Source organism: Carettochelys insculpta, chromosome 19 (genome assembly GCF_033958435.1).
Source record: "Carettochelys insculpta isolate YL-2023 chromosome 19, ASM3395843v1, whole genome shotgun sequence".
Taxonomy (NCBI): domain Eukaryota; kingdom Metazoa; phylum Chordata; order Testudines; family Carettochelyidae; genus Carettochelys; species Carettochelys insculpta.
In genome coordinates this window covers 3,134,426-3,157,293 of record NC_134155.1, presented here as the reverse complement: position 1 = coordinate 3,157,293, position 22,868 = coordinate 3,134,426, and the positions used below count along the sequence as shown (strand labels likewise).

Genomic DNA, 22,868 nt, shown 5'->3' with positions numbered 1-22,868 from the left:
CCTGGGTGCTTCTGGGCTCAGTGGATTGGCCGAACTGCTTGGGGGGGCGGAGGCCAGTCAGTATTTGGTGTGTCACTGCAGTGACTCTGCTCCCCCATCTCCAAACATTTGCTTCTGAGTTTGAGCCACTTCCCCTTCCCCTCACTCTCGGCTGCAGCCCCAGGGACTTCAAGTCAATCGGGGTGGAAGGAAAGGAGAGACCAGATGGGCTCCCACCACCCTGTTCAGGGCTGGAACAAAGCTCCCAATGACTTCACTGAAGGCAGGACCAAGCAACAGGAGGGCAGCTGAGAAGCAAACGCCTCCCTTTGGGTTGAAATCTGCAAAGGCTGACATGCCGACCTTCCTCCTGGTTACTCATTGTCTCACCCAGGCCCATAAACCAGCCAGCAGAGCAGGAAGCCTCCCTACTTCTGCAAGGTTTTTGTGTACTCAGAAATTAAGCCAAGGCCCCTGGCCTTGAACCTGATCTCTCTGCCTCACTGACACTGAACTACAATAAAACCCTTCCAGCTCAGCCCTTATAAAGGAGGAGGGGAGAGTGCTGCGCATTTCTGACCTGGAGCAGCCTCTTGGCAGACACTCCCCAAGGTAAGGAGCCAGGTGAGTTATCCCAGGAGGAAGGAGCTCTGCCCCAGCAGTCACTGCCCATTGGCAGGGAAAGGGACTTTCAGAGGAAGGAGCTAGACTGAAATTCAATGGGTCAGTCGCCGCTCTTTGAAGGTGGTGTACAACCACCTGGGAACAAATACAACTTCCCCTTCCAGGCCAACCTGCCCCTCAGCTGAGAAGTGCCTTTCCAGCAGGGTTTGATGCAGAATGGGTGATAACATTCTATTGTTAGCCCATGCTGGCACCATTCATAGACCCCGACTCTATCCAACAGCTCCCACCTGAGCCCATTGGAAATGATGCAAAGGAGCTGCCTCCCCGTCCCTTCGGGAGTACCTGTCCTGGCCGTTTTACTTTTGCCAGGTTTAGTCACAGGTAAGAGCAAAGCAAAGCTGCAGTGTATTTCTCTGACCTCCTTAATGGCTCCTGACGCTCTGCCCGTCTCTGCGGGTGTCCAGGGTGATCTGCCACAGCTGGATCCCCACATCTCTTAACCTGGGGGAATCGTTCCTCAAGAGCCAACGCATGCAGAAAGAACTGATCTGCTCACGCTGGCACCGTAAGCAACCAGAGACTCAGGAGGCTTCACCATTCTGAACTGTTATTCACACTGCGTGAGAGTGGTAAACTCACAGGGCACAATAATCAGAGGACAACAGTCTTTGTACAGCCTGGGAGCAATGGAAAGTCTCCGAGCTTTACCTAGCTGGGCACACAGGAGAATAATGGCTTCAGGTTATTTCTGGGGACCCGAGCACATTACTGCCTTTGCATTTGCAAATGATTTCTTACGTTAATTAAAACATAATGGGGACTAGAGCCTGGAGTTTCAGAGACAAACGACAGCTTTTTTCCTAGTGGGATTGGTTTTCCTGGAGAAAACTCCCAAATGCTCCGAACTTAGAATCCGACTCCACAATCCTAGAACAGCAAAAACTGTATTGAATCCAAGGCAGATGAGGCTGGTGATCCACCTGCCCAGTTACACTCCTAGCGTAACTGGAGGGAAAGAAATGACTCTCTGGAGACATGAGCCTGAAAATGGGAGCGCAGAAAGTGTGACTGTGAAAGCGGCTGGCACACAGTGGTTCACAGCCAGGGGATTATTTGTCCTCTTTGTTTCCCTTTGCTGGAGGGGCTAACGTGTTACTGCCATTTCAGGGAGGTGCTGCTGGGTTTCTCCTCTCAGCTGACGCCTGCAGCCAGCCCCTCAGCTGTGGTGCCTGGGCTGTGTTTGCTGGAGCTTTCGGAAGATGGGCAGCATAGGGCAGGCGCTGCCCGTCTGCTTTCATACCTCTAAATAAATAAAACAAACATGTGCCTGGAAATTTGTGGCTGTGGCTTTGAAACTGCTTTAGAAAAAGCAGTGACTAGATTTAAGCCTTATAACTTCATTCTTAACCCATTCCCTGGGGCCTGGACATTGTACGAGCAGCTGGAGAATGATTGATTAATTCTCCAGGCCTGTCAAGAGGCAGAGCGTGAAACTCCCCATGTCCGTTTCCCCTGCCAGGTGTGGAGCTGGCTATAAACAATCGTTCTGAGAACCAAACCCTGCCCACGACTCCCGGCCATGAGGTGTCACTCTGGTGCACCGTGCAAAACAGCAGCAGGGCGGAGGAGCTACGCTGGTACCGAGGAGACAGGGCTGTGGAGATGAAGGATGGAAATAAAATGAACAGCAGCAACATCTGCATTGTTCCCGTCTCGGAGACAGACAATGGAGTCAGCTTCACCTGCAAGCTGGTGCGGGACGAGGCTGTGCAGATCTCGGTGATCCTGGATGTCCAGTGTGAGTTGATGGGAGGGGAATTATGCAAACAGCCGTAGCAGCGGGAGGTCACTGGGTTTGGGTGGCCCACTGGCTGCTCACTAGTGGAAGTCCAGGCCCAGCTGTTCTATATGCTTGTTCCTTGTCTTCTCGAGAAAAAAGCCTGAGCTGAAGTCAGGTGTTCGAAATACAGGTTGAAACTCCCAGCCCTGGCATCCAGCAGGCCCATGGATCTTGCAGGAACAGAGAGTCCCAGGGCTGGGAGGAGGAAGGGCAGCCAGACCAGTGGCAGGAGCCCAGGGCAGGGCAGGTACAGTTGGTCTGGTGGCGAAGGGTGGGGAAGCAGCAGCCAGGGTGCCCAGGCCCTGGTGCTGCAACGAAAGACCCTCACCCTGGGGCCAGGCCAGGAGCAGTGGCCAGGGCTGGCTGGGCAGGAAGCTGCAGCTGGGGCTGGGAGCCTGCAGGAGGGGAAGGAGGGAGATGGGGAGCCATGGGCAACTCTGGGGAGGGTTGCCCAGCACCAGGGGCTGGAGGCTAGCAGGGTGCAGAATTGACCTTTCCTGGGCTGGCAAAACCCCTGGTCCAGGGCGGCTCAGGTGCCAAAGGTGCTGGCTCAGGGAGGTAGAACCTGTAACTCCTTTTCCCTGGCGTGAGCAACACCTTCGAGCCCGGCCCTCCGCGCCTCGAAATCAATAGGAGCCTGTCTGTCTTCTTCCACGCGAGCGGGACGAGGCTTGTGATTGAGATGCGGATTTACGAGACACTGCTGCCCCCTCCACCTAGATTCCTGCTTGCAAAGAGAGGGGAGCAAAGGAATCGAGCACAGCAAAGACCCATCTCCTCTGGTATCCCCTCCACTGCAGGAGGCTGGAGGGCTCTAAAATCCTCCCGATGCCCCTCAGCTCCAGACCCCAGGCCAGGGCCCAGGCAGTGGTGGAGTGGTCGGCCTCTAGCTCAACAGGGAATCAATCCACCAGAAACATGCAGTGCTCTTGGGGAAGGTAACTCCCCTCCCTGGACTATTTCCTACCCGACTCTCCGCCGCAGTCTTCTCCACCACTTTCCTCCAAGCTGGGGCTTCTCAGGGCATTCCTCAGTGCCTGGCTCCCATGGTGCGGCCCATCCACACCTCCTCCTCTGGAGCTCTGACAGCACCTCCTAACCGCTGGTAGTCAGCCCTGACTGAGCAGCTGGGGCGAGAGATGTAGGATGGACCTCACCTAGCTACCCCATGGGAAAAGCTGCCGACCCCTTGTCTGCACTGGGATTCTGCAGCATGGAGGTTACTATGCGTTAGTAATTAAAGCCCACGCTGTCATGTGATCAGGCTCAGCTTCTCTCCTGTTCTGTGCAGCCCCACTTCCTTGCACTGAATGTATCTGTTTCCAGCAGCGCGTAGCAGTGCACAGGACAGCTCTTAAGTGAGCCAATTTGTGCTCCTAGCAGCACCTTGTTTGGATTTCCTACTGTAATATTGGATCTGAGGACAGAATGGAATTTCACACGGGTGCAGCTCATAGGACAGACTGATAAAACCTGCAGCAGTAACGCTGCTGTGTGTCAGTGTTTTCAAAAGCAGACAGAACTTCCCTTTAAAATTATGTACGGCAATTACTGCTCTAATGAGAACTGTGTGTTCCAGCCGTGCAGTAAAGGAGTCTATCATCGTCAATGTTTGAGAAGCCATGATACGTGCTTACTCCTTGTCCTTTAACACATAAGTAAGTGTTCGTGATTCTGGTAACTATGTCATTACAATCATTGGTTATTGTCAACAGTTCCCCCTCTCCTAAGTGGGGAAGACCCTCCCCCAGCAGAAGAAAAGAGTGATGTGACGCTGACTTGCAAGGTGAATTCCAACCCTCAAGCTCGCGTGGTTTGGTATAAAGAGAACAGCAGCCTGACCCTGGTGAAAGCTCGCTACCAGATATACCAAACTAGTGAGATCATCCAGCTGACTATCAAGAAAGTACAAAAATCCGACAATGGAACATACACTTGTGAGGCCACATCTGCTCTCGGAATGGACATGAAGACGTTCCACCTGATAGTTGAAGGTAACTTTGATGAGCGTGCACAGCAGCAACAGCTGGACTTCTGCACCTGGCGGGTAAAGAACAACAAAGCTGTAGCAATGTTAGAGGCGTCTCTTGTTCCATCAGTTATTTAAAGGTATTTGGAGAAGGTGAGCTCAAGCGGCTGCATCTCACCTTGTGATCTGCTGAAGCCAAGTGTGTGTGTTAGAACGGTTAAAGCATTCTGGTTCCTTCTTTAAATTCCTGCGTGTTGGCAAACTTGAATCCCAAAACGTTATGTTTATACAGGTTCCAATACTGCAAATTCCTGTGCCAGTGCACAGCATTGGCTAAGTTGGTGAGGTTCTGTATAGTCACAGGAGCCTGGATCCATTAGCAGCATCAGGCACTAGATTATATCCCACTTTGGGGCAGGTTCTGTCTCTTCTTTCCCATTTGCACCTTGCTTGTGGCATGACTGTAATATAAACAATATATCATAACTTGTTCTCCTCCCTCAATGGAATTCAGTAGATGTTAAAGCAGGAAGGTCTGAAAACAAAACATTTTCTTTGACCTATGTAGGGCAATGACACATGGGTGCTGTGAATAGCTGGTCGGAAGCAAGGCCAGGTTGAGCGATTGCTAGGAATAAGCTGACGTGAAGCTCATATACTGATTGGCAGAGAAACTGGCTGAAACATAATAGTTAAAATTTGTGCACAAATAGCACAATGCAGTCAAGGATCTCAGGTGGCTTTGTAAATATTAATGAAGTGGCACAGCTCACCTTTGAAAGGGATATTCTTATCCTGTTTTACAGATGGGAAAATGGCACAGAATGAGACACAGGGCCTGGCCCAAAATCACAGCACAAGGCAGCAGCAAAGGCAAAATCAGAACTGAGAACAAAATCCAGGGGTACTAACTTTGGCTTGTGTGCAGACCACTGGCCTCTCCCAAGAAACCTCAGTGTTTTTGAAACAAGGATATAAAACAATGTGAAGTTCCTCTGCTTTGTAACTGTTGAGACGTCTGTTTCCAAAGCGAAGGCTATACTCTGATTATGCAGAAAACAGTAACTTTCTCCCATCCCTTAAACGGGTTGTTGACACAAAATAGGAGAATCCATCTGAACTGTATCAGAGTGCACAGTAGGGATCTGTTGTGTACATTTTCCAGATAATCCCCAACTGTCTTCAGGTGGCAAGGCTTCCTGTCCCTCAAAGCACTGTGAAACCAGCTGCTTGGCCTTACTCCATGGCTTGATGGTCTAGCTAGCTGGACAACATACTGACGTAGCCACCAGCCAATATTTCCAGTTAGCCCAGTAAATGTCTGGCCGCTTGTTGTTTGCCCCTTTGTTTTTGATCGTTAGAACCCCATGGATATCTCACACATTGCAACAGCTTTTGTTTTCTTCTCTTAGCGCCATTCAGGTCACCGTGTAGATGGGGACCAGACAAAAACCCCTTGTTCTTTTTTGGACATCTCTAAAACAACTTGTTTTATAGAAGTGTGTCAATCTGCCCAGTATCTAAATGGGTTTTTTCCCCTCCCGACAGACAAAAAGCCGGTGTTTCCCTTGGAGGCCGTTATTGCTGCCATCGTGGTGGTTTTACTCACCATCATTTTTGGAATTCTGGCTAGAAGAGAAAAAATATTCAAGGTAATAAAAGCATCAGTGAATCAGAAAACATCATAACGGGCTCAGCAAAGCTATTGCTAGGAAAAACCTCAGCTGTACCTCAGCGTTGTTTTCGGGCGAGAGGAAGAGAGGCTTGACACAACTCTTCTGTTCTTGGGCTTAGAAGTGACCTGGAAAAAGGTACGTTTGGTCCATACAGTGCAGGCTGGTCCTCTCAGCCACGTGAGCCTCTCTCGTGGGGAGGTGCACAGGTGCGTTGGTGCAAGAGAAGATACTGGCGTTTCCCGCCAGCAGGAATGGCATTAACACAGTTACACTGTGTTTTTGCCGCGGGCCGCCAAGGCTAGTGAGTGGGCTGCATGGGTGGCCTCCTTCGTCTCCAGGGGCAGCAAGACTGATATCAATCGTGCTCGAACTGTGACCCCAGGAATACGATGAAGTACGTTAATGCACAGCATGCAGCAGGTAGCAAACCAAGTACTAACATATGACCAGTTACAGCATTTCTACAACTCGCCGTCAAGGTCAAATGTTACAGACAGAACCATTTACACTTACTTTACAATTGCGCCTCCGACCCCGGCCTCGTCCACCACCTCCTCCCCCGAGAGCGCCCCTGGCCTCCTCTTCCCCCTGGGAGCTCAAAAGCCACGAATTGCTCATCACTGACGCCCAGGCTGCAGTTAGGAGCTCACCTCCTGCATGGAAGCTGGAGCGGGGTGGGGAGGGCTGCAGTCACACCAGCCCCGCACGGTGCGTCCCCTGAAGGACTCAGGTAGCATCCGCGCAGCACTTTGAAACGTGTTGTGTTTTGCATGACTATTAATGCAACTGCCCCAGAGTTTTCTGCCCTACAGGACTGGAGCGTTGCTGTACACTGCCTGAGAAACGCCATAACCCAGCCCAGGGGTGGCTGCCCATCATGGGGGCGGGAGAGGGCAATTCCTGTAGCCCTTTCAGGGCAGGTGGGATGAAAGGAGCTGCCCTGAGGTAAGCGATGAGCAGCCTTCATGCGAGTCTGTTGCTCAGAAACACAACAGTGACAACCTTGTGTTTATTTCTAGTGCTTCAAGAAGACCAAGGAACAGCCCAGTGGTACATCCCTGTGAGCATCTGAGTCTCTGGTGAGTAGATGGTACAACGGATGCTCCTCCGATGAGTTGCCGGTCTGGGCGTTGTGTTCTCCTGACGTGGACAAATGGGAGGCAGTGTTGCGAACAGCCTGGGAGGACACCAGCAGCCTCTGTCTTCTCTCCTTATCTTAAAGATGCATTGGGCTGCCAGGGCCGCTGATAGTGGTGGAGGGGAAGAGGGCACTTGCCCTATTGCCCAGTGATTTAAAAGGGCCGTAAATTGCCAGTGGAATTCCTCAGGGCGCAGCCTGGGTGGCACTGAGGGCAAGCTGCTGCAGGAGACCAGCTGCAATCTAGGTGATGCCGAGGGCTGGTTGCACCTAGCCCCTCCCCTTCCACCCAAGGCTCCGCCTCTTTGGGGGGGACACAGAGCCAAGCCTACCCCGCACCCCACATTGCCCAGTGAAGGCTGGTGGCAGCCCTGGGTGCTGCACATTATCGGATGCTTAAGGGACTGTTTCTCACCCTTTGCCAGTTACAATCACTGCACTGAAAGGTGCTGCTCAGAGGAAGACGACATAGCACAAAACCTGAAGGGAGGCAGCATGGTCCAGTGGTTACAGAAGATACACGGCTCTGACACTGACCTGCTGAGGGACTTGAGAAAGTCACTCATTTTCCATCTGTTTCTGCCTCTGTAATGGAATACGAAATGGAAACAATCTTACTTCCTCACCTAACTGCTCTGGTGGGAGGCTTATTCTAGTCACGTTTCTAAAGTGCTCTGAAAGCGTTTGGACGGCAGGTGCTACAGTAATAGAAAATACTATCATTAATGTAGTTAACGGTAAGAAACAGCTTGGATAGGAGTTAATTAGCTTGCGATACAGAACATCTCATTAGCTGTTTTGTCACATATGGAAAATGCAATAGGCACCAAAGAGCTGTATTCTCCCTCTGTAAGCCTTGGTAGCCCACCTGAAACAAGAGAGAAGCCAAAGCAAACCAAAAACGACCAAGCTGAGGCCTTCTTGGCTGTCGAAGCAGATGCAAAATAAACTTGCAAAACTATTATACTGGCCGGCACCTCCCTTGCCCCTCTGGAGATTACTTGGGCCAGGAGTACGACACCCCAGTGCAAAGAGCAGCTTGGAGACCTCTGGGAGGTTGAAGGGGAAGTGATGCCAAATGTTGTCCTTTCTTAGAGTTTGCTTCCCTGCTACCATTTTTGGATGCGCACTTTGCTATTGCGCCAGGTGACTTTTGACTGCTTTGTCTTGTAGCATTGGGTGATTTACATCTGTCCTTTTCACCTTCCTCCAGGCGAAGAAATCCTGAGACTCCCCCATGTGGCTAAGAAACATTATCTGCAGCAGGACCTAAACCCTTGTGTTCAGGCATGCCCAGCAGCAGTTACGCTAGCTCACCCAGCACCTTCTCTAGCCCTTGTTGTTCCACATAACAATCCTTTCAAGATGTAAATGGCTCTTCACTGATTCTCACCTGTTGCTCTGAACATCCAGACGGGGAAGAGAAAGAGGAGGTCTACGTAGCTTCCTCTGGATCAGCCGCCGTAGGATATTTGCTTGGAATCAGGGTCATTACTGCTTAGGGGTCTCTCCCTGTTGATTAGGCCCCCGTGGACGTCCCAGTGAGGTGCCATGAGGGATTCTGTCCTCACAGCTACAGGAGTTTGATGTCGCGTGCGTAAGGGAAGCCTTGGGAGCTGAACGTCTCCCAAGTTAGGTCAGAAGGAAACGTCTCGAATGCTGGTTTAGTTCCCTCCATGGCTCACTGCATCCAAAAGTTGTTTAACAGGTCTCAGTCCACTTCCTCGTCCGTGCTCATCAGAACAGTGGGCTTTCACTGTCTGTAGCCTGCACCATCTCCAAAGAATTCCCACCGCTAGACATGGCCTCTTCCAGCCAGCATGGCAGCACCCTGCTGGCGCAGGATTCAGCGGTGTCACCCTGTTAGTCTGGTTCAGCAAAAACAATGAGGAGTCCGGTGCCACCTTAAAGACTCACAAATGTATTCGGGCGCGAGCTTCCGTAAGAGATGCCTCCCCTCCTGAGAGGCTGGAAGAGAAGGAAAGGCAGAGCTATGGGGCTGGGAACATACCTCAGTGCTAATTAACTCGGGGGCGGGGGACGTGGCTCAGGCTGAAAAAGTGAGAGTACCTGGAGGGGAAGTGCCCTGGTGTAAGCTTTCTCCAGCAGGCCCTGTGAAATCTTCCCATAAATTTCCACATCTTTTGCTGGTTCGCAGTTGCCGCAGGACAGATTCGTCCCCCAGCACAGCAGTGAGATCTGAGGAAGGGAGTTGAGTCTCATGAAAACTTGTGCCCCGATAAACGTTAGTCTTTAACTTGACACAAGGACTCCTTGTTGTTTCTGGCGGTACAGGAGATGAAGCCTGCTCTGCTGTTACTGGTCCCCTTTGTTTGGAACGACGGGCTTCTGGGCTCTCCCCAGAGTGCCTCTCTCAAACAAAAGGTACAATAACCAACAGTTTTCAAATTAATTTGCCAGTAGTAGGATTGAGGGCGCCTCTCCCCAGACGACGTGACCTACCATTTGACCATTTTTCACAAGAGCCCAGCAAACTTTCAAGCACTCATCACCATTTGATTCTGTACATTGCTACAATTCTTAACATGCCCCCTGTGCTAGAGATGAATTCTGGGCTCTGGTGGCCGAGCACCCTTCTCCGAAAGTGGGAAGGTGCTGCTCCGCAACAGGAAGCCGTTTCTCAGCCACCATAAAACTGAGTCAGTCCTTGACTGATGGAATGACAAGATCCCCGTCAATTTAACATGAACGAGCTCTGAGACGTCACTGTCACAATAACTTTAATACAAACAAATGCTCTTCATTACACACAGTAACTTACAATGCTTTCTATACAATTTAATTTTTTTGTTGCCTCCTATCACAGGCATGCAAGCCTGGTGAGCTATTTTCATGACAAGATTGAAAAGTGCTATACAAACACAGTAAACTCTTTCATATCTGGCAGCTCCAGGACCAGGAGGTTGTTGGATATTCAAATTTTCTGGACAATAGAGAGGTACACCGAGCAATACAAAACACGAAAGAGAAACCAGATTAGATACTAAGAAATAAATGGAAAAGTATGTAGAGTACTTTATTTACCAGCTGTGGTAGTACTGTACACTGTAAACTTATACGACTATATTTGCTGTATTTATTTGTATTTTCTTTTACTATACCATACTTATGGAAAACGTAACTACAATTTACTTACGGTCTAGATGCCGGTTATGTGAGAGTTCTGGATAATAGAATACCAGATATGAAAGAGTGACTGTACTGTGAGCTTATAGTTAGGAGATTTGCACCTGAAATGCTGAGGACCTGCAGCTGTCATGGATCTCTGTGGATGTTCTGTGGGACTGATCTTTGTGGGGACTGTGGATGCTCATTGGCCCTGGAAATCCAGACCCAATTCCAAAGCCGTCAACTTCAAGGTGAAGCCTGGAGACTCTGTTCAGGAAGGAGAAAAGTAGGGCTCTGGGCCCGGCGAAAACAGATCTGTCCTCCCTGTGCAGCACAGTGAGGCGCCCTGGGAGGCCTTGAGGTGCTCCAGCCTGCAGAGGAGCTTTGGGGTGAGACCGGACCGACGGAGCTGTGAAAATGCAGAGGGACGGTTTATTCCCCCTTGGAAAGCACGTGCAGTAGCCACAGGGCCTCTGGATCCTGGCGTCAGCAAGTTAACATCCAGCTAAGCCCCTGAAGACCCTGCACAGGGCAGAAGAGCTGAGGCAGCTGCTCCGGCAGGGAGCACTCAGGAGGCAAAGGCCGCCGGCGAGGGTGCACGCAGATGTGGCCCAGTGGGCTGCAGGAGCGGCTTTGCTGTGCCGGTCGCAGACCTGCCTGGGTGGGAAACGGTGGGGGGCAGATTGTACGGAGCTGGTTTGTCAAACTCTGCCCAGAGCATTGTACTGATCTGCTCAGAACTCCAGGGCTCTGTTCCAAACTGCGCGTGAACACGGGGGGGGACCCCTCTCTGAAGTGCTTGTTGCCAACCTGGGGGGACAAGCCCATTTCTGCCCAGCCCCACGCCCCAGCTGCAGCCTGCAGCGTAGTCGTGCCAAGGCTGTATTTAAAACCACAGGGCCTGTTCCTAGTGCCCCCGTCCCACCCTCTGAGGGTAATTACAGCCAACCTCGTTAAGGCAGAGCGGTGCCTAGCCCCCAGGTGTTTCACAGAGCTCTTCCCCAGGGCCCACCCTATACCCAGCCCCCAGGGAGGGGGTGCACCTCAGGGAGCCAGAGCTCTTGCAGTGCCAGCTGGACAGTCCAACCGACAGGCCAGGGAGGAGCCTGGGCAGCCCCCCCAGCTCCGTGTAGCCCTCGTGGGGTGGAGGGAGCTGGGGGGCAGGGAGCTGGGGGGCAAGCCCTGGGGCTTTCTGGCTGCTGTGTGGGGGGCTCCCCCGAAGATTCCCCCAGTAGGGACCCTGCCGCCTCCTTGCTCGTCCAGGCGGCTGCTGGCCTGGGGGCAACGTTGTGGGGCGGGTGCCAGTGGCGACAGACGGCTGTAATCTAGGCACAGCCCCATTGCCCAGTATTTCTGCCCCTTGCTGCTTGGCCGCAGTCAGCGTGTCTGGTGCCCGGCAGGTGGTCCTCTGCCTGTGCGCTGAGCGACCCCTGCCTGCCCCCTGAGCAGCTGCTTTCAAACCTGGGCGCTGAGCCTTTCAGGCTTAAGTGTTGGCTGTGCCTGTCGGGGGGCTGCTGGGGTGAGGCAAGGTGCTGGTGGCACTGCTCCCCACACCTGCTGCACGGCACTGACTTGAGCCGGCTGCTCCCAGAACAGGAGTCGTACTGCACCCGGGCAGTGAAAGGTTACAGCCTAACTGGACTGTCACAGTCTGGGACTCGCATCTCCCACCTCTCTGGTCTCTGAGCATCTCACAATCAAACCATCAGACATTAGAGGAGGTTTTGGAGTTAATTGATAAGCTGAATAGTAACAAGTCTCCAGGACCAGACGGTATTCACCCAAGGGTTCTGAAAGAACGCAAATGTGAAATTGCGGAGTTATTAACAGTGGTTTGTAACCTATCCTTTAAATCCACTTCGGTACCCAATGACTGGAAGACGGCCAATATAACGCCAATATTTAAAAAAGGCTCTAGAGGAGACCCTGGCAATTATAGACCGATAAGTTTAACATCAGTACCAGGCAAATTAGTAGAAACACTAGTAAAGAATAAAATTGCAAGGCACGTAGAAGAGCACGAATTGTTGGGCAAAAGTCAGCATGGTTTCTGAAGAAGAAAGTCGTGTCTAACTAATCTATTAGAATTCTTTGAAGGGGTTAATAAACATGCGGACAAGGGGCACCCAGTGGACATAATATACCTAGATTTCCAGAAAGCCTTTGACACAGTCCCACACCAAAGGCTTTTATGTAAATTAGGTGGTCATGGGATAGGAGGAAAGATCCTTTCATGGAGCGGGAATTGGTTAAAAGACAGAAAACAAATGGTTGGAATACATGGTAAATTTTCACATTGGAGGGGGGTAACTAGTGGTGTTCCCCAGGGTTCAGTCCTGGGACCGATCCTGTTCAACTTGTTCATCAATGATCTAGAAAATGAGGTAAGCAGTGAGGTGGCAAAGTTTGCAGATGACACCAAGTTGTTCAGGACAGTCAAAACCAAAACAGATTGTGAAGAACTACAAAAAGATCTCAGCAAACTCAGTGATTGGGCAGCAAAATGGCAAATGAAATTTAATGTGGATAAGTGTAAGGTAACGCATGTTGGAAAAAATAACCCAAATTACACGTACCACATGATGGGGTCAAATTTAGCTACGACAGATCAGGGAAGGGATCTTGGAGTTATAGCAGATAGTTCTCTGAAGACATACACGCAGTGTGCAGCGGCAGTTAGTAAAGCAAATAGGATGTTAGGAATTATTAAAAAAGGGATCGATAATAAGACAAAAGATATCATACTTCCCCTATATAAAACTATGGTACGCCCACATCTTGAGTACTGTGTGCAGATGTGGTCTCCTCACCTCAAAAAAGATATACTGGCATTAGAAAAGGTTCAGAAAAGGGCGACTAAGATGATTAGGGGCTTGGAACGGGTCCCATATGGGGAGAGGCTAGAGAGACTGGGACTTTTCAGTCTGGAAAAGAGGCGATTGAGGGGCGATATGATAGAGGTATATAAAATCATTAATGGTGTGGAGAAAGTGAACACAGAAAAATTATTTACCTTTTCCCATAATACAAGAACTAGGGGACACCAAATGAAATTGATGGGTAGTAGGTTCAAAACTAATAAAAGGAAATTTTTCTTCACACAGCGCACAGTCAGCCTGTGGAACTCCTTGCCCGAGGAGGCTGTGAAGGCCAGGACTCTATTAGGGTTTAAAAAAGAGCTCGACAAATTTTTGCAGGTTAGGTCCATAAATGGCTATTAGCCAGGGGTAAAGTATGGTGCCCTAGCCTTCAGAACAAGGGCAGGAGATGGATCGCAGGAGATAAATCACTTGATCATTGTCTTCTGTTCTCCTTCTCTGGGGCACCTGGCATTGGCCATCGTTGGCAGATGGGATGCTGGGCTGGATGGACCTTTGGTCTGACCCAGTATGGCCATTCTTATGTTCTTATGTAACCCTACAGTCACCTGAGGGGTGACGCATGGCAGTGCCAAGGGGGCACACCCCCCAAAGACCATGGGCAGGAGGATTAGACCTGCCCGTTCAAATGAAGAGGTCCTGAACCGTGCAGGGCAGGAGTGGGCACGGGCACTGGCACTGCATGGCTGCACTGACCCCCACATGAGCCTTGCTCCAGGTAAACCCCCTTAACCCCAGGCCCCATGGAACAGGAATCACTTTGCCTTGCCCCAGAAGTGCTGCCTCCCCGCCTAGTCGAGGGCCCCCAGCGCAGCTTTTTGTTTCTCCTGGTGCTTTGGGGCACGTGCAAATGAATTCCACACCTGGCTGGGAAAAATCCACACGTGGATGGACGGACAGACGGACAAGATTAGTGAGTTCGTTGACAGTCACCCTAATGATAACACCTTTGCAACGCTTATGTGCCCGTTGCACTAAAGATTCAAGTGACCCTTCCTGCTTCACCCACTGGTGGGAGGACAGGCATCCAAGCTGATGCTGGGTTCTGCTCCAGAACCAGCCCCCCGCAGGGCAGAGCAGACCCATGTTCATTTCCATAACCTGAGTCAGCCAGCGCCAGCAGCAGGCTGATTTTCCTTTGCGGTGGTTTGGGTTCTGCAGGTCGCGTTTAAGACTTCTGCCAGGAAGCTCCCCCAAGTCCCCCTCACATTTTGGAAGGCAATGCAGGTCTTAAACTCATGGCAGGTCTGCACTGCCGAGGAAGGCTGAATTAAGGTGCACAGTTGCACCTATGTTAATTACATCGCTGGACTCTACCTACGCTAAATTGGGCTTCTGCACCCTCCACCATAGGAGCACCACATCAGCCGCCTTTCCTTACGGGGCCGCAGTACCAGCGCTGACGCATGGCCCGAGCAGGCACCCCACATCGGACTGCAGGAGCTCAACCGTGGCAGGGTTGGTTTTCCCGGAGTGAAGATGTAATCCTGGATTAGGCAGTTCTCTCACCCCCCACAACCCCTGTGGTCCCTAGTACCTCGATTTCACCCTCGAATCCTCAACCAGTCCCTTACTTGGAGTCTCAAGTCTTCTGCGGCCTTGTTGTCTGCAATGGGGATGGGGGCAGCAGACGGTGAAGCGCGGGGTCTCTGCCCTGTACCAGAACCTCCGTCCCACGGGCTTGGAGGACACAAGTCCAGGCACATCCAGAGTCCCCAGACAAGACTGAGCAATTCCCCTAGAGTGGCCTCAGGCAGGTGTCTGCCTGTCAGTTACCTCCCTTGTCATTGTCTCTAGGCTGCTAGTACCAGGCCGCCTCCTGACCCCCCAGCATATTTCAGTGACACCCCCACCACACATGCTCAGAACTCCAGACGCACTGCTGTTATATTTAGCTAGAAAAATAACGTTCCGCAGCTCAGCTCAGCATCCTTTCCCACGATGGCGCCCCAGGCTGCCTGGCGTGCAATATCACAATTCACTACAACAGGAGGAATACAGGGGTTACGCCCCCCACCGGAACAGAGTCGCTCCTGCTCCTTTTGCTTCACTTTTACAGTGCAAATATTTGTAATCAAATACTAGGGCTTGAGCACCACACCATGTTCTGTCTCGTAGCAAAGCAAGAGCTGCGAAAGCGCAGAAAGCACCTAACCTGTGTAATACCAATGCGATTCATTTTTACTCACCGCCTGCGATTAACCGACAGACCGTGTCATATTCCATTTTACAGGAGATCGGCCGTACAGGGTCAGAGCACTGGCCCATCTCGCCCAGGATCCTGCCTTCTGACCAGCTAGCACCAGGGGAATCAACAGAACAGGGCAGTGACCGAGCTGCCCCCTACCAGCTTCTGGCAAGCAGAACCTCTCAGAGCACAGGGCTGCATCCCTGCCGGGCCTGGCAGACAGCCACTGCTGGGCGGATCCCCCATACGCTGCGCTGGGGTTTTTGGCCCTCTTGGCCTTTACGACATGTGCCGGGGCCGTTGTAAGAAGCACCGCCATTGGGTCTGCGCCCTACGAAGAAATTCGTCCTTGTGCTGGTTTTAAAGCAGCTGCCTGTTCGCTGCAGGGGTGAGGCCCAGCTGGGCCATGGGGAGAAGGCTTGTGCCCTTTCTCCACCCCAGCCCAGGCTGCCTAGATCCCTCTCCGCCGCTCCTCCCGGGGGAAGGGCCCGTCCTTTACATCTCGCCCCCTGGGAAGCTCTTCCATACCCCTTGCTTCAGTTGCCCTTCTCTGATGCTCTCAGCCCTTGGCACCTATCACCCCGCCTCATACTTTAAACCCTCCCCTAAGGGGAAGGGTCAGGCTGGCAGCACAGGGCCACGGGGGCCAGTGCAGTGAGTGCCAGTTTGGGAACTAGGCCCTTGTGCTGTGGGGAGCAGGGCCGCCCTGGCTAGGCCAGGCCCCACTGCCCTGGCTTGGCCCCATGGCTGAGACCTAACCTTCCCCAGCCTCTCCACTGCCCCCCGTGAGGGCCACGAAAGGTGAATCCAACCCTGCTGGGAGCTCCCCCTGCAGCCCGCTGGCACCGGCCTTTATTGCTTCTTCCCACGCAGCGCCACACGCCGGAACAGAGGGGCCCTGCTGCTGCGCCCTGGGGCAAACAGCCCAGGGCCGGCAGCCTTTCCGGCGGGGCAGGAGGCTGGCACGGCCCACGGCTAACCTGAGGAAGGGCTGGGCCCACAGCCAGGCCTGGGACTAGGAGGTGCCAATAAGGGGAGCCTGAGCCCTAGCTCCTGGCCACAGCAGGAGCCGCTGCTGCTCTCCCTGAGATGCGGGGTCTCGGCTGCTGCACGAGGGGAGTCCCCGAGCACGTTGGACGGTTCTCTTGGTTGGCCCGTGGGGGCCCTGCCTGCAAAGCCTAACGAGACGGGGGCTTAGCAGGGCCCAAGCAGTGGGTCCGCTCTGTCTCAGCCCGGGCAGGGGTGGCTCGGGGAGGGCAGGAGGTCACAGTCGAAGTCTGCAAAGGCAGGGGAGGGGCCCAGGGCTGCCTCCTCCGCTCGCCGGGCAGCCACAACCAACTCCACGGGCTGCTTCTGCAGGAGCTCGGCATCAAAGCTCACGCCCCGGAAGAAGAGGTGGCTCTCCACGTGGTGGAGGTGGTGCAGGCGGCGCAAGGGATTTCGGCACAGGAGCTGGGAAGAGAGAAGCTGCCAGTGAGAAGGGGGGGCCTGCAGCACTCCCTGCCAGCTGGGCGGCTGCCCAACTGGTTAGCTGAGCACCCACCGCCGGCAGCGTGTTCCTAGCGCTGGTGCGCAGCCACGCAGGCCTCCGTGCGCAGAACAAAATTTATGGTGCATGTGGGTGGGAAAAGATAGAGGAAACAGTGGCAGCACACAGGGGATGGGCTCAGCTAACATCAGCCTGCTGGAGGTGGGACGGGCTGGGACCAGGGAGGGAGCGGCAGGCAGAGGGCTGGGGGGATCCGGGGGGGACTGAAGGAGCTACCTCGCTGAGCAGGAGGCACAGCTTCCGGCTCACGGAGCCCGGGCTCTCGTAGCTGCAGCGGTTCACACTCGCCAGCATGGCCAGGTGGTCGCGCTCGGGAGGAACCGGGAACTGGGGGAGACAGGAGAGAGCTGCCAGTGCCTGAAGGAGGCACCCTACCGAGCAGAAGGGCTGCTGCCTCCGCACGGAGCCGGCAGCCGCAGCAAGAGCCCAGCCCCAGGCTCAGGGCAAGATCCAGGCTGCAGCGTGAGCATGGCATGTTGGCTGCCGGCCCCCAGACTATTGCCCAGGTCACACAGCAGGCTGGGGCGCTCCAGGCATGGGGCAGGGCTGGGAAGCAGGGAACCGGCCAGCGGATACCAGCAGTGCTTGGAGGGGCTGCCCACGGAGGCAGCCTCAGGATGGAGACGCCCAGTACCCTGGCCAGCGTGCTCTGTGCCCGGCCCCTCCACTCCCAGGCCTAGAGCAACGCCCCAGGCTCTCGCTGGCCCCCGCACCTCACCTGCCCAGCAGCCAGGGTGAAAAGCAGAACTCCTAGAGACCACCAGTCAGCAGCATGGCTGTAGGGGCCCCCGCTCAGCACTTCCGGGGCTGTCGGCACAAGAGAGCAGAGTCAGCCTCTGGGCAACACCCAGCCCCACTGCCCAGCAGCCGCCCAGCCACTCACCCATGTACTGCAGGGTCCCGCAGATGGTGCGCGCCCGCTGCCCTCGGCCCAGCTGGCGGGAAAGGCCGAAGTCTGTCAGCTTGAGGTGCCCTGTGCACGGACACAGGCCGCTTCACTGCCTCGCCAGAGCCTTGCCCCATGGAGCCCGCCCAGCCCACTGCCCCAGCCTGCCAGCCCCCCACTTCCCCGCCTGGCCCCAGACCCCGCCAGCCCCCCACTTCCCCGCCTGGCCCCAGACACCGCCAGCCCCCCCCCCTTCCCCGCCTGGCCCCAGACACCGCCAGCCGGGCTGTCCCCGCCAGCCCCCCCACTTCCCCGCCTGGCCCCAGACACCGCCAGCCCCCCCACTTCCCCGCCTGTCCCCAGACACCGCCAGCCCCCCCACTTCACCGCCTGTCCCCAGACACCGCCAGCCGGGCTGTCCCCGCCAGCCCCCCCACTTCACCGCCTGTCCCCAGACACCGCCAGCCACCCACTTCCCCGCCTGTCCCCAGACACCGCCAGCCGGGCTGTCCCCGCCAGCCCCCCCACTTCACCGCCTGTCCCCAGACACCGCCAGCCGGGCTGTCCCCGCCAGCCCCCCCACTTCACCGCCTGTCCCCAGACACTGCCAGCCCCCCCACTTCACCGCCTGTCCCCAGACACCGCCAGCCGGGCTGTCCCCGCCAGCCCCCCCACTTCACCGCCTGTCCCCAGACACCGCCAGCCCCCCCACTTCACCGCCTGTCCCCAGACACCGCCAGCCGGGCTGTCCCCGCCAGCCCCCCCACTTCACCGCCTGTCCCCAGACACTGCCAGCCCCCCCACTTCACCGCCTGTCCCCAGACACCGCCAGCCGGGCTGTCCCCGCCAGCCCCCCCACTTCACCGCCTGTCCCCAGACACCGCCAGTCGGGCTGTCCCCGCCAGCCTCCCTATCCCCCAGAAAACGAGAGAGCAGCGTCCCCCCACCCCTCCCAGATGCCGGCCGGGCAGCACCCCCACCCCACCCCACCCCCAGGCCCAGCACGCAGCGCACGCACCTCGCTCATCCAGGAGGATGTTCTCCATCTGCAGAGAAGGAGCAGAGGTCACGTCCCCTCCTCAGCCAGGGAGGTGCCCGGCCAGGACGCAGCAGTGGGCCCAGAAAGGGACAAGTTCCCCCCAGGCTGCTCACGAGGCTCCCATGGCTCAGCCCTGCCCCCACGGCTCTGGGCCCTTCCCCAGAGCTCAGTGGCTGCGGACCAGCCCAGGGCCCAGCCAGACCTCTCCAAGCCAGCAGGGAAGGGCAGCTGCCCACTCCCTCCCCCGCCTGCCTGCAGAGCAGCTGAGCCCAGCCCCCCCCAGAGGACTGGCTCCGGCAGCCAGCGCAGGCGGGAAACAGTCCAACCCCTCCCCCCCCCCCCCCCAGCACATCGCTGCCTTGGGGCGAAGCCTAGTCAGGTCTCTTCTCACAGGGCCCTCAGACCTTCACGTCTCGGTGCACGATGCCCAGGTCGTGGAGATAACCTGGGGAAGGAGAAAGAACGAGGGTCACCGGAGCCCCCAGGCCTGATCCAGCCCGGCTGTTGGGAGAGGCCCAGGGAAGCCTCCAACCATCAGCTCCGGATAACAGGGAGGATCCTACTCTGCCCTGCACTGAGCCTCCCCTCAAGAGCCTGGAGGTCCCAGGGCAGCTCCAGCTACACAGCCCAGGGGGATCCCAGGGGCTCCCGGCCGCACCAGCTTCCTTTGCAGGCAGCTGCCTGCAGGTCACTCACCCAGCGCCAGAGCCAGCTCGGCCGCAAACAGGCGAATGGTGGTTTCCTCCAGGTGCCCCAAGGAGGCCCAGAGCGCATACAGGTCCCCGGTGCCGCAGTAGGTGCACACTGCAAAGGGGGCAGAACAGACATCGTGGGTTGGGGGGGGGCTCCCTTTCCCTCCCCACGGATCAGAGGCCCTCTGCGGACCTTCCTCCAAGGCCCCTCCGGTGCAGACGTGGCCCCGGGCCAGTACCAGCAGTGGGGCTGCCTCCCGTTACCACCGCGCCCTTTGGGGCCTGGGGGCCAGGAAAGCGGTGCCAGGCCAGGGTATGGGAGAAACGCCTTTATCCTGCTCGCGTGACACAGCCACGGGTGGCCCTGGGGGAGGGGCACAAGCTGCAAATCAGCCCCTAATCCGCGGCAGAGCCAGGCTGCCAGAGCTGGGGGGGCGGGGGGCAGACCAGTGGCCTGGTGTCTGTCACATGGGGGCAGATGCAGAGCCACGTGCGTGGCCCCAGCGGGGGGGGGGGGGGCGGGGGGGGGGGGAGAGACGGTGACTCACTAATGAAGAGATGCCGCTGTCCCTGCCAGCTGTCCCCCAAGCAGTGGACAAATGGGTGGCTGATCTGCCTCTGGGGACAGAAAAACAGGACTCATGAGCATGGGAGCTGGGCGGGGGGGTGCCCCAGGGGAGAAGCTGAGGAGGGCACCAGTGGTGTGGGGCAGGGAGGAACAGGAAGGCTCAGGCATCCCTCTTGCCAACACGTCCTCACCCACCTCCTTGGGATGCAGCCCTCACTCCGAGCAGGCCCTGAGCCCCACGCATCTCAGGGGCCCCACGGGCTGCACACGCCAGCAAAGCAGACGCAGAAGGGGTGTGCGGAGGAAGGAGCAGTGCTGCTTGGGCCCTGAACGGTCCTGGCCAGCGCTGGCCTGCCTGGGACTCTGGGTGACAGAATGAGCTCAGGGGGGCTGGCCAGGCCCCTGGGCAGGGCAGCATTGAGCCCATTCTCTTCCAAAATGCAGCCCTCCAGAGCAGACCTCCTGCCCCTCGGCGCACCCCAGCAGAGCCAAGCCGAGCCGAGCCGAGCCGCACCTACCTGGATGCTAACCTCCTCCTTGCACTGCTTCAGGGTGTCACGCCGCAGCACCTCCACCTTGGGCACCACCTAGGAGAGAGGGAGCCATGGGCCTGGCGAGTTCTCCCGGAGAAGGGGGCCGCAGCGCTGGGGCAGGAGGACACCCACCTTCACGGCAAAGACCTTCTCCCGCCTGCAGTCCAGCACTTTCAGCACTGTCCCGAAGGAGCCTTTGGCCACCAAGCCCAGGATCTGGAACCAGAGAGGGCGGGAGACCAGCGCTCCTGCCTCAGGCCGGCCAAGCGCAGCGCGGCCAGTGGGGGAGGGCTCAGCACCAGGGGCCACCAGGGCAGAGTCTCCCACCCCGGCAGGGCAGAGCCTGGCAGCGGGTGAATCTGATGAAGTGAGTCTGTGCTCACAAAAGCTCATGCTCAGAACTTTTCTGTTAGTCTATAAGGTGCCACAGGACCCTTCGTTGCTGGCAGCGGGTGTGTGGCAGGAAGCCATCTCCGCCCTCACCCCCCCGGGACCTAGACAGGACCCCAAAGCAGGGGGCAGAGCGCTGTCCCCAGGGGCCTGGCCTCTCCTCACCCCCGGTTGGAAGAGGGGCCGGGACCAGACGCTGCCGTGCGGGGGACACCCCTGCAGGTGGGGCCCAGCGCCGCTGGCTCCTCCCAGGACCACGAGGCCAACGTGCCCTAGCCGGGGCTTGGAGCCGGGGCCAGCCCCCGCCCCCGCCCCCGCCCCCGCCCCGCACCTTGAGCTGCTGCTGTCCCGCGGGGGGCCGGATGGGGAACTCCGGGAGGAAGAGGGAGACGAACTGCGGGAGCGGCCACTCCGGCACCGCCTTCTCCCCCGGCCGGGGCAGCTTCTCGCCCGGGTGCGGCGGCGGCGGCCGCAGGCGCCTCCTCGTGGCCCAGCTGCGCTCCAGCCTCGCCACCGTCCCCCCGATGCCGGCCAGGAGGTTCTTCCAGCTCCGCACCCACGAGCTCTCGGCGCCCTGCGGGGGCAGCCGCAGCGTGAGCCCCGGCCGCTGCAGCCGACTCTGGGGCAGCGCACGGCGGCTGAGTGGAACAGGCCCCCCGCGGGACTAGGGGCCCCGCCCGCCTGGTACCCACCTGCAGGGGCTCCGGTGGGGGCTCGGCTTCGCTGGTGGCGGCTCCCATCGCGGCCCTGCCCGCCCTAGCCCCGGCCCCATGGCCGCCCAGCGCCGCTAATCCCCCTCCGGCCGGTTACATAAACAGCCCAGGTCCCGGCCGCGCTTCATTACCTGCTGGCCCCGCCCCCGCACGCAGCAGACCAATAGCTCCGCCCCTTCTGCATAACACAAATAGCTCCGCCCCCGCGCGCCATTGCCCCGCCTCCTCATGAATCATGCAAATAGCTCCGCCCCCTCCTTTTTCACGCGGCCCATGCGCCTGTCCCCTCCTCGCAAGGTGCACAGGGCTGCTGCGTGCAGCGCGCTCTGCCCTGGGCTACGCCCATCTCCGGGGTAGTGGCCAGGCGCTGTGGGGCACCAGGCTGATTCACAGGCCTGCCACAGCCCTGCAGCAGTCGGTGGGTGCTGCTCGGGTCACACTCCACACGCTGGCAGCTGCTCAGCTCAGCACACACACACACCCCCCACCCATGCTGGGGGCTAGGGCTCTGGCAGCAAGATGCTGTGTGAAGGAGGTGAGAGATGGCAACGGGGTGCCCCTGAAAGAGGCTGCTGTCCAGTCTGGCCCCAGCTCGCTACACAGCACAGGGCTTCTCTAGCAAAACCAGCACTGACAGGAGCCACAGGTCCAGCGGCAGGCGGGTGGACTGAAGAAAAAGCTCCTCGTGCTCCGGTTTAGGGAGCAGGGGGAGGCACAAGGGCCAGCTCCCCAGCTGGGAGAACAGAGAGGTACCAAGGGGTGGTAACCTGCCCCTGCTGTGAGCTGGACACAGACTGCACACGTGAGCAAGGACAGCGGGGGGATAACAGAGCTCAGTCGCCACCAGATGCGGCTCGGCCCCAGCAGTCCCTACCCGGTCCAGGGAGCCGCACAAGCCAGGGGGGCGTTCAGCAAACCCTGGCACTCCACAGCACGGAAAGCAGGGCCCTGGCAGAGGGTCCAAGGAATGGAGCACGCCTGGCTGCAGCCTGCACCAGCGCAGGGCTGCGAGGCTCCCGACACCACCCAGGCTAGTAGCGCCAGGGGTGGGGAGCAGGCTGAGGATGGGCCCT

General features: G+C 56.8%; 2 protein-coding genes across 3 annotated transcripts; one reads left to right on the top strand and one right to left on the bottom strand.

Annotated features, from left to right (window-relative positions):
* Positions 1 to 551: 551 nt before the first annotated feature.
* TMIGD1 (transmembrane and immunoglobulin domain containing 1) lies at positions 552 to 15,545 on the top strand. The gene is made up of 8 exons (XM_075013856.1): positions 552 to 591; positions 887 to 987; positions 2,126 to 2,404; positions 4,162 to 4,440; positions 5,964 to 6,067; positions 7,111 to 7,170; positions 8,443 to 14,695; positions 15,471 to 15,545. The coding sequence occupies exons 2-6, from the start codon at positions 909 to 911 to the stop codon at positions 7,153 to 7,155; spliced, it is 786 nt and encodes a 261-aa protein (XP_074869957.1). The 5' UTR covers positions 552 to 591; positions 887 to 908; the 3' UTR covers positions 7,156 to 7,170; positions 8,443 to 14,695; positions 15,471 to 15,545.
* A 1,107-nt stretch (positions 15,546 to 16,652) lies between these two features.
* On the bottom strand, positions 16,653 to 21,913 carry RSKR (ribosomal protein S6 kinase related). Of its 2 annotated transcripts, XM_075013854.1 has the most exons (12): positions 21,775 to 21,913; positions 21,414 to 21,656; positions 20,825 to 20,908; positions 20,678 to 20,746; positions 20,140 to 20,209; positions 19,596 to 19,703; positions 19,304 to 19,344; positions 18,879 to 18,906; positions 17,858 to 17,947; positions 17,693 to 17,781; positions 17,191 to 17,301; positions 16,653 to 16,877 (listed from the first exon to the last, which is right to left on the bottom strand). In XM_075013854.1, the coding sequence occupies exons 1-12, from the start codon at positions 21,820 to 21,822 to the stop codon at positions 16,653 to 16,655; spliced, it is 1,206 nt and encodes a 401-aa protein (XP_074869955.1). In that variant the 5' UTR covers positions 21,823 to 21,913. The 2 variants fall into 2 exon arrangements, with proteins under 2 accessions (XP_074869955.1, XP_074869956.1); XM_075013855.1 differs by lacking the exon at positions 17,191 to 17,301.
* Positions 21,914 to 22,868: the final 955 nt, after the last annotated feature.

Bases quoted from the DNA above. Each gene is read 5' to 3' on its own strand.
- RSKR (XM_075013854.1), bottom strand. From the start codon at position 21,822: ATGGGAGCCGCCACCAGCGAAGCCGAGCCCCCACCGGAGCCCCTGCAG. The intron at 21,657-21,774 runs GTGGGTACCAGG...CTGCCCCCGCAG, and splicing joins CCCCACCGGAGCCCCTGCAG to GGCGCCGAGAGCTCGTGGGT. The intron at 17,948-18,878 runs GTGCGTGCGCTG...GTCCGTGCACAG, and splicing joins CATCCTCCTGGATGAGCGAG to GGCACCTCAAGCTGACAGAC.
- TMIGD1 (XM_075013856.1), top strand. From the start codon at position 909: ATGATGCAAAGGAGCTGCCTCCCCGTCCCTTCGGGAGTACCTGTCCTG. The intron at 4,441-5,963 runs GTAACTTTGATG...CCCTCCCGACAG, and splicing joins GTTCCACCTGATAGTTGAAG to ACAAAAAGCCGGTGTTTCCC. The intron at 6,068-7,110 runs GTAATAAAAGCA...GTTTATTTCTAG, and splicing joins GAAGAGAAAAAATATTCAAG to TGCTTCAAGAAGACCAAGGA.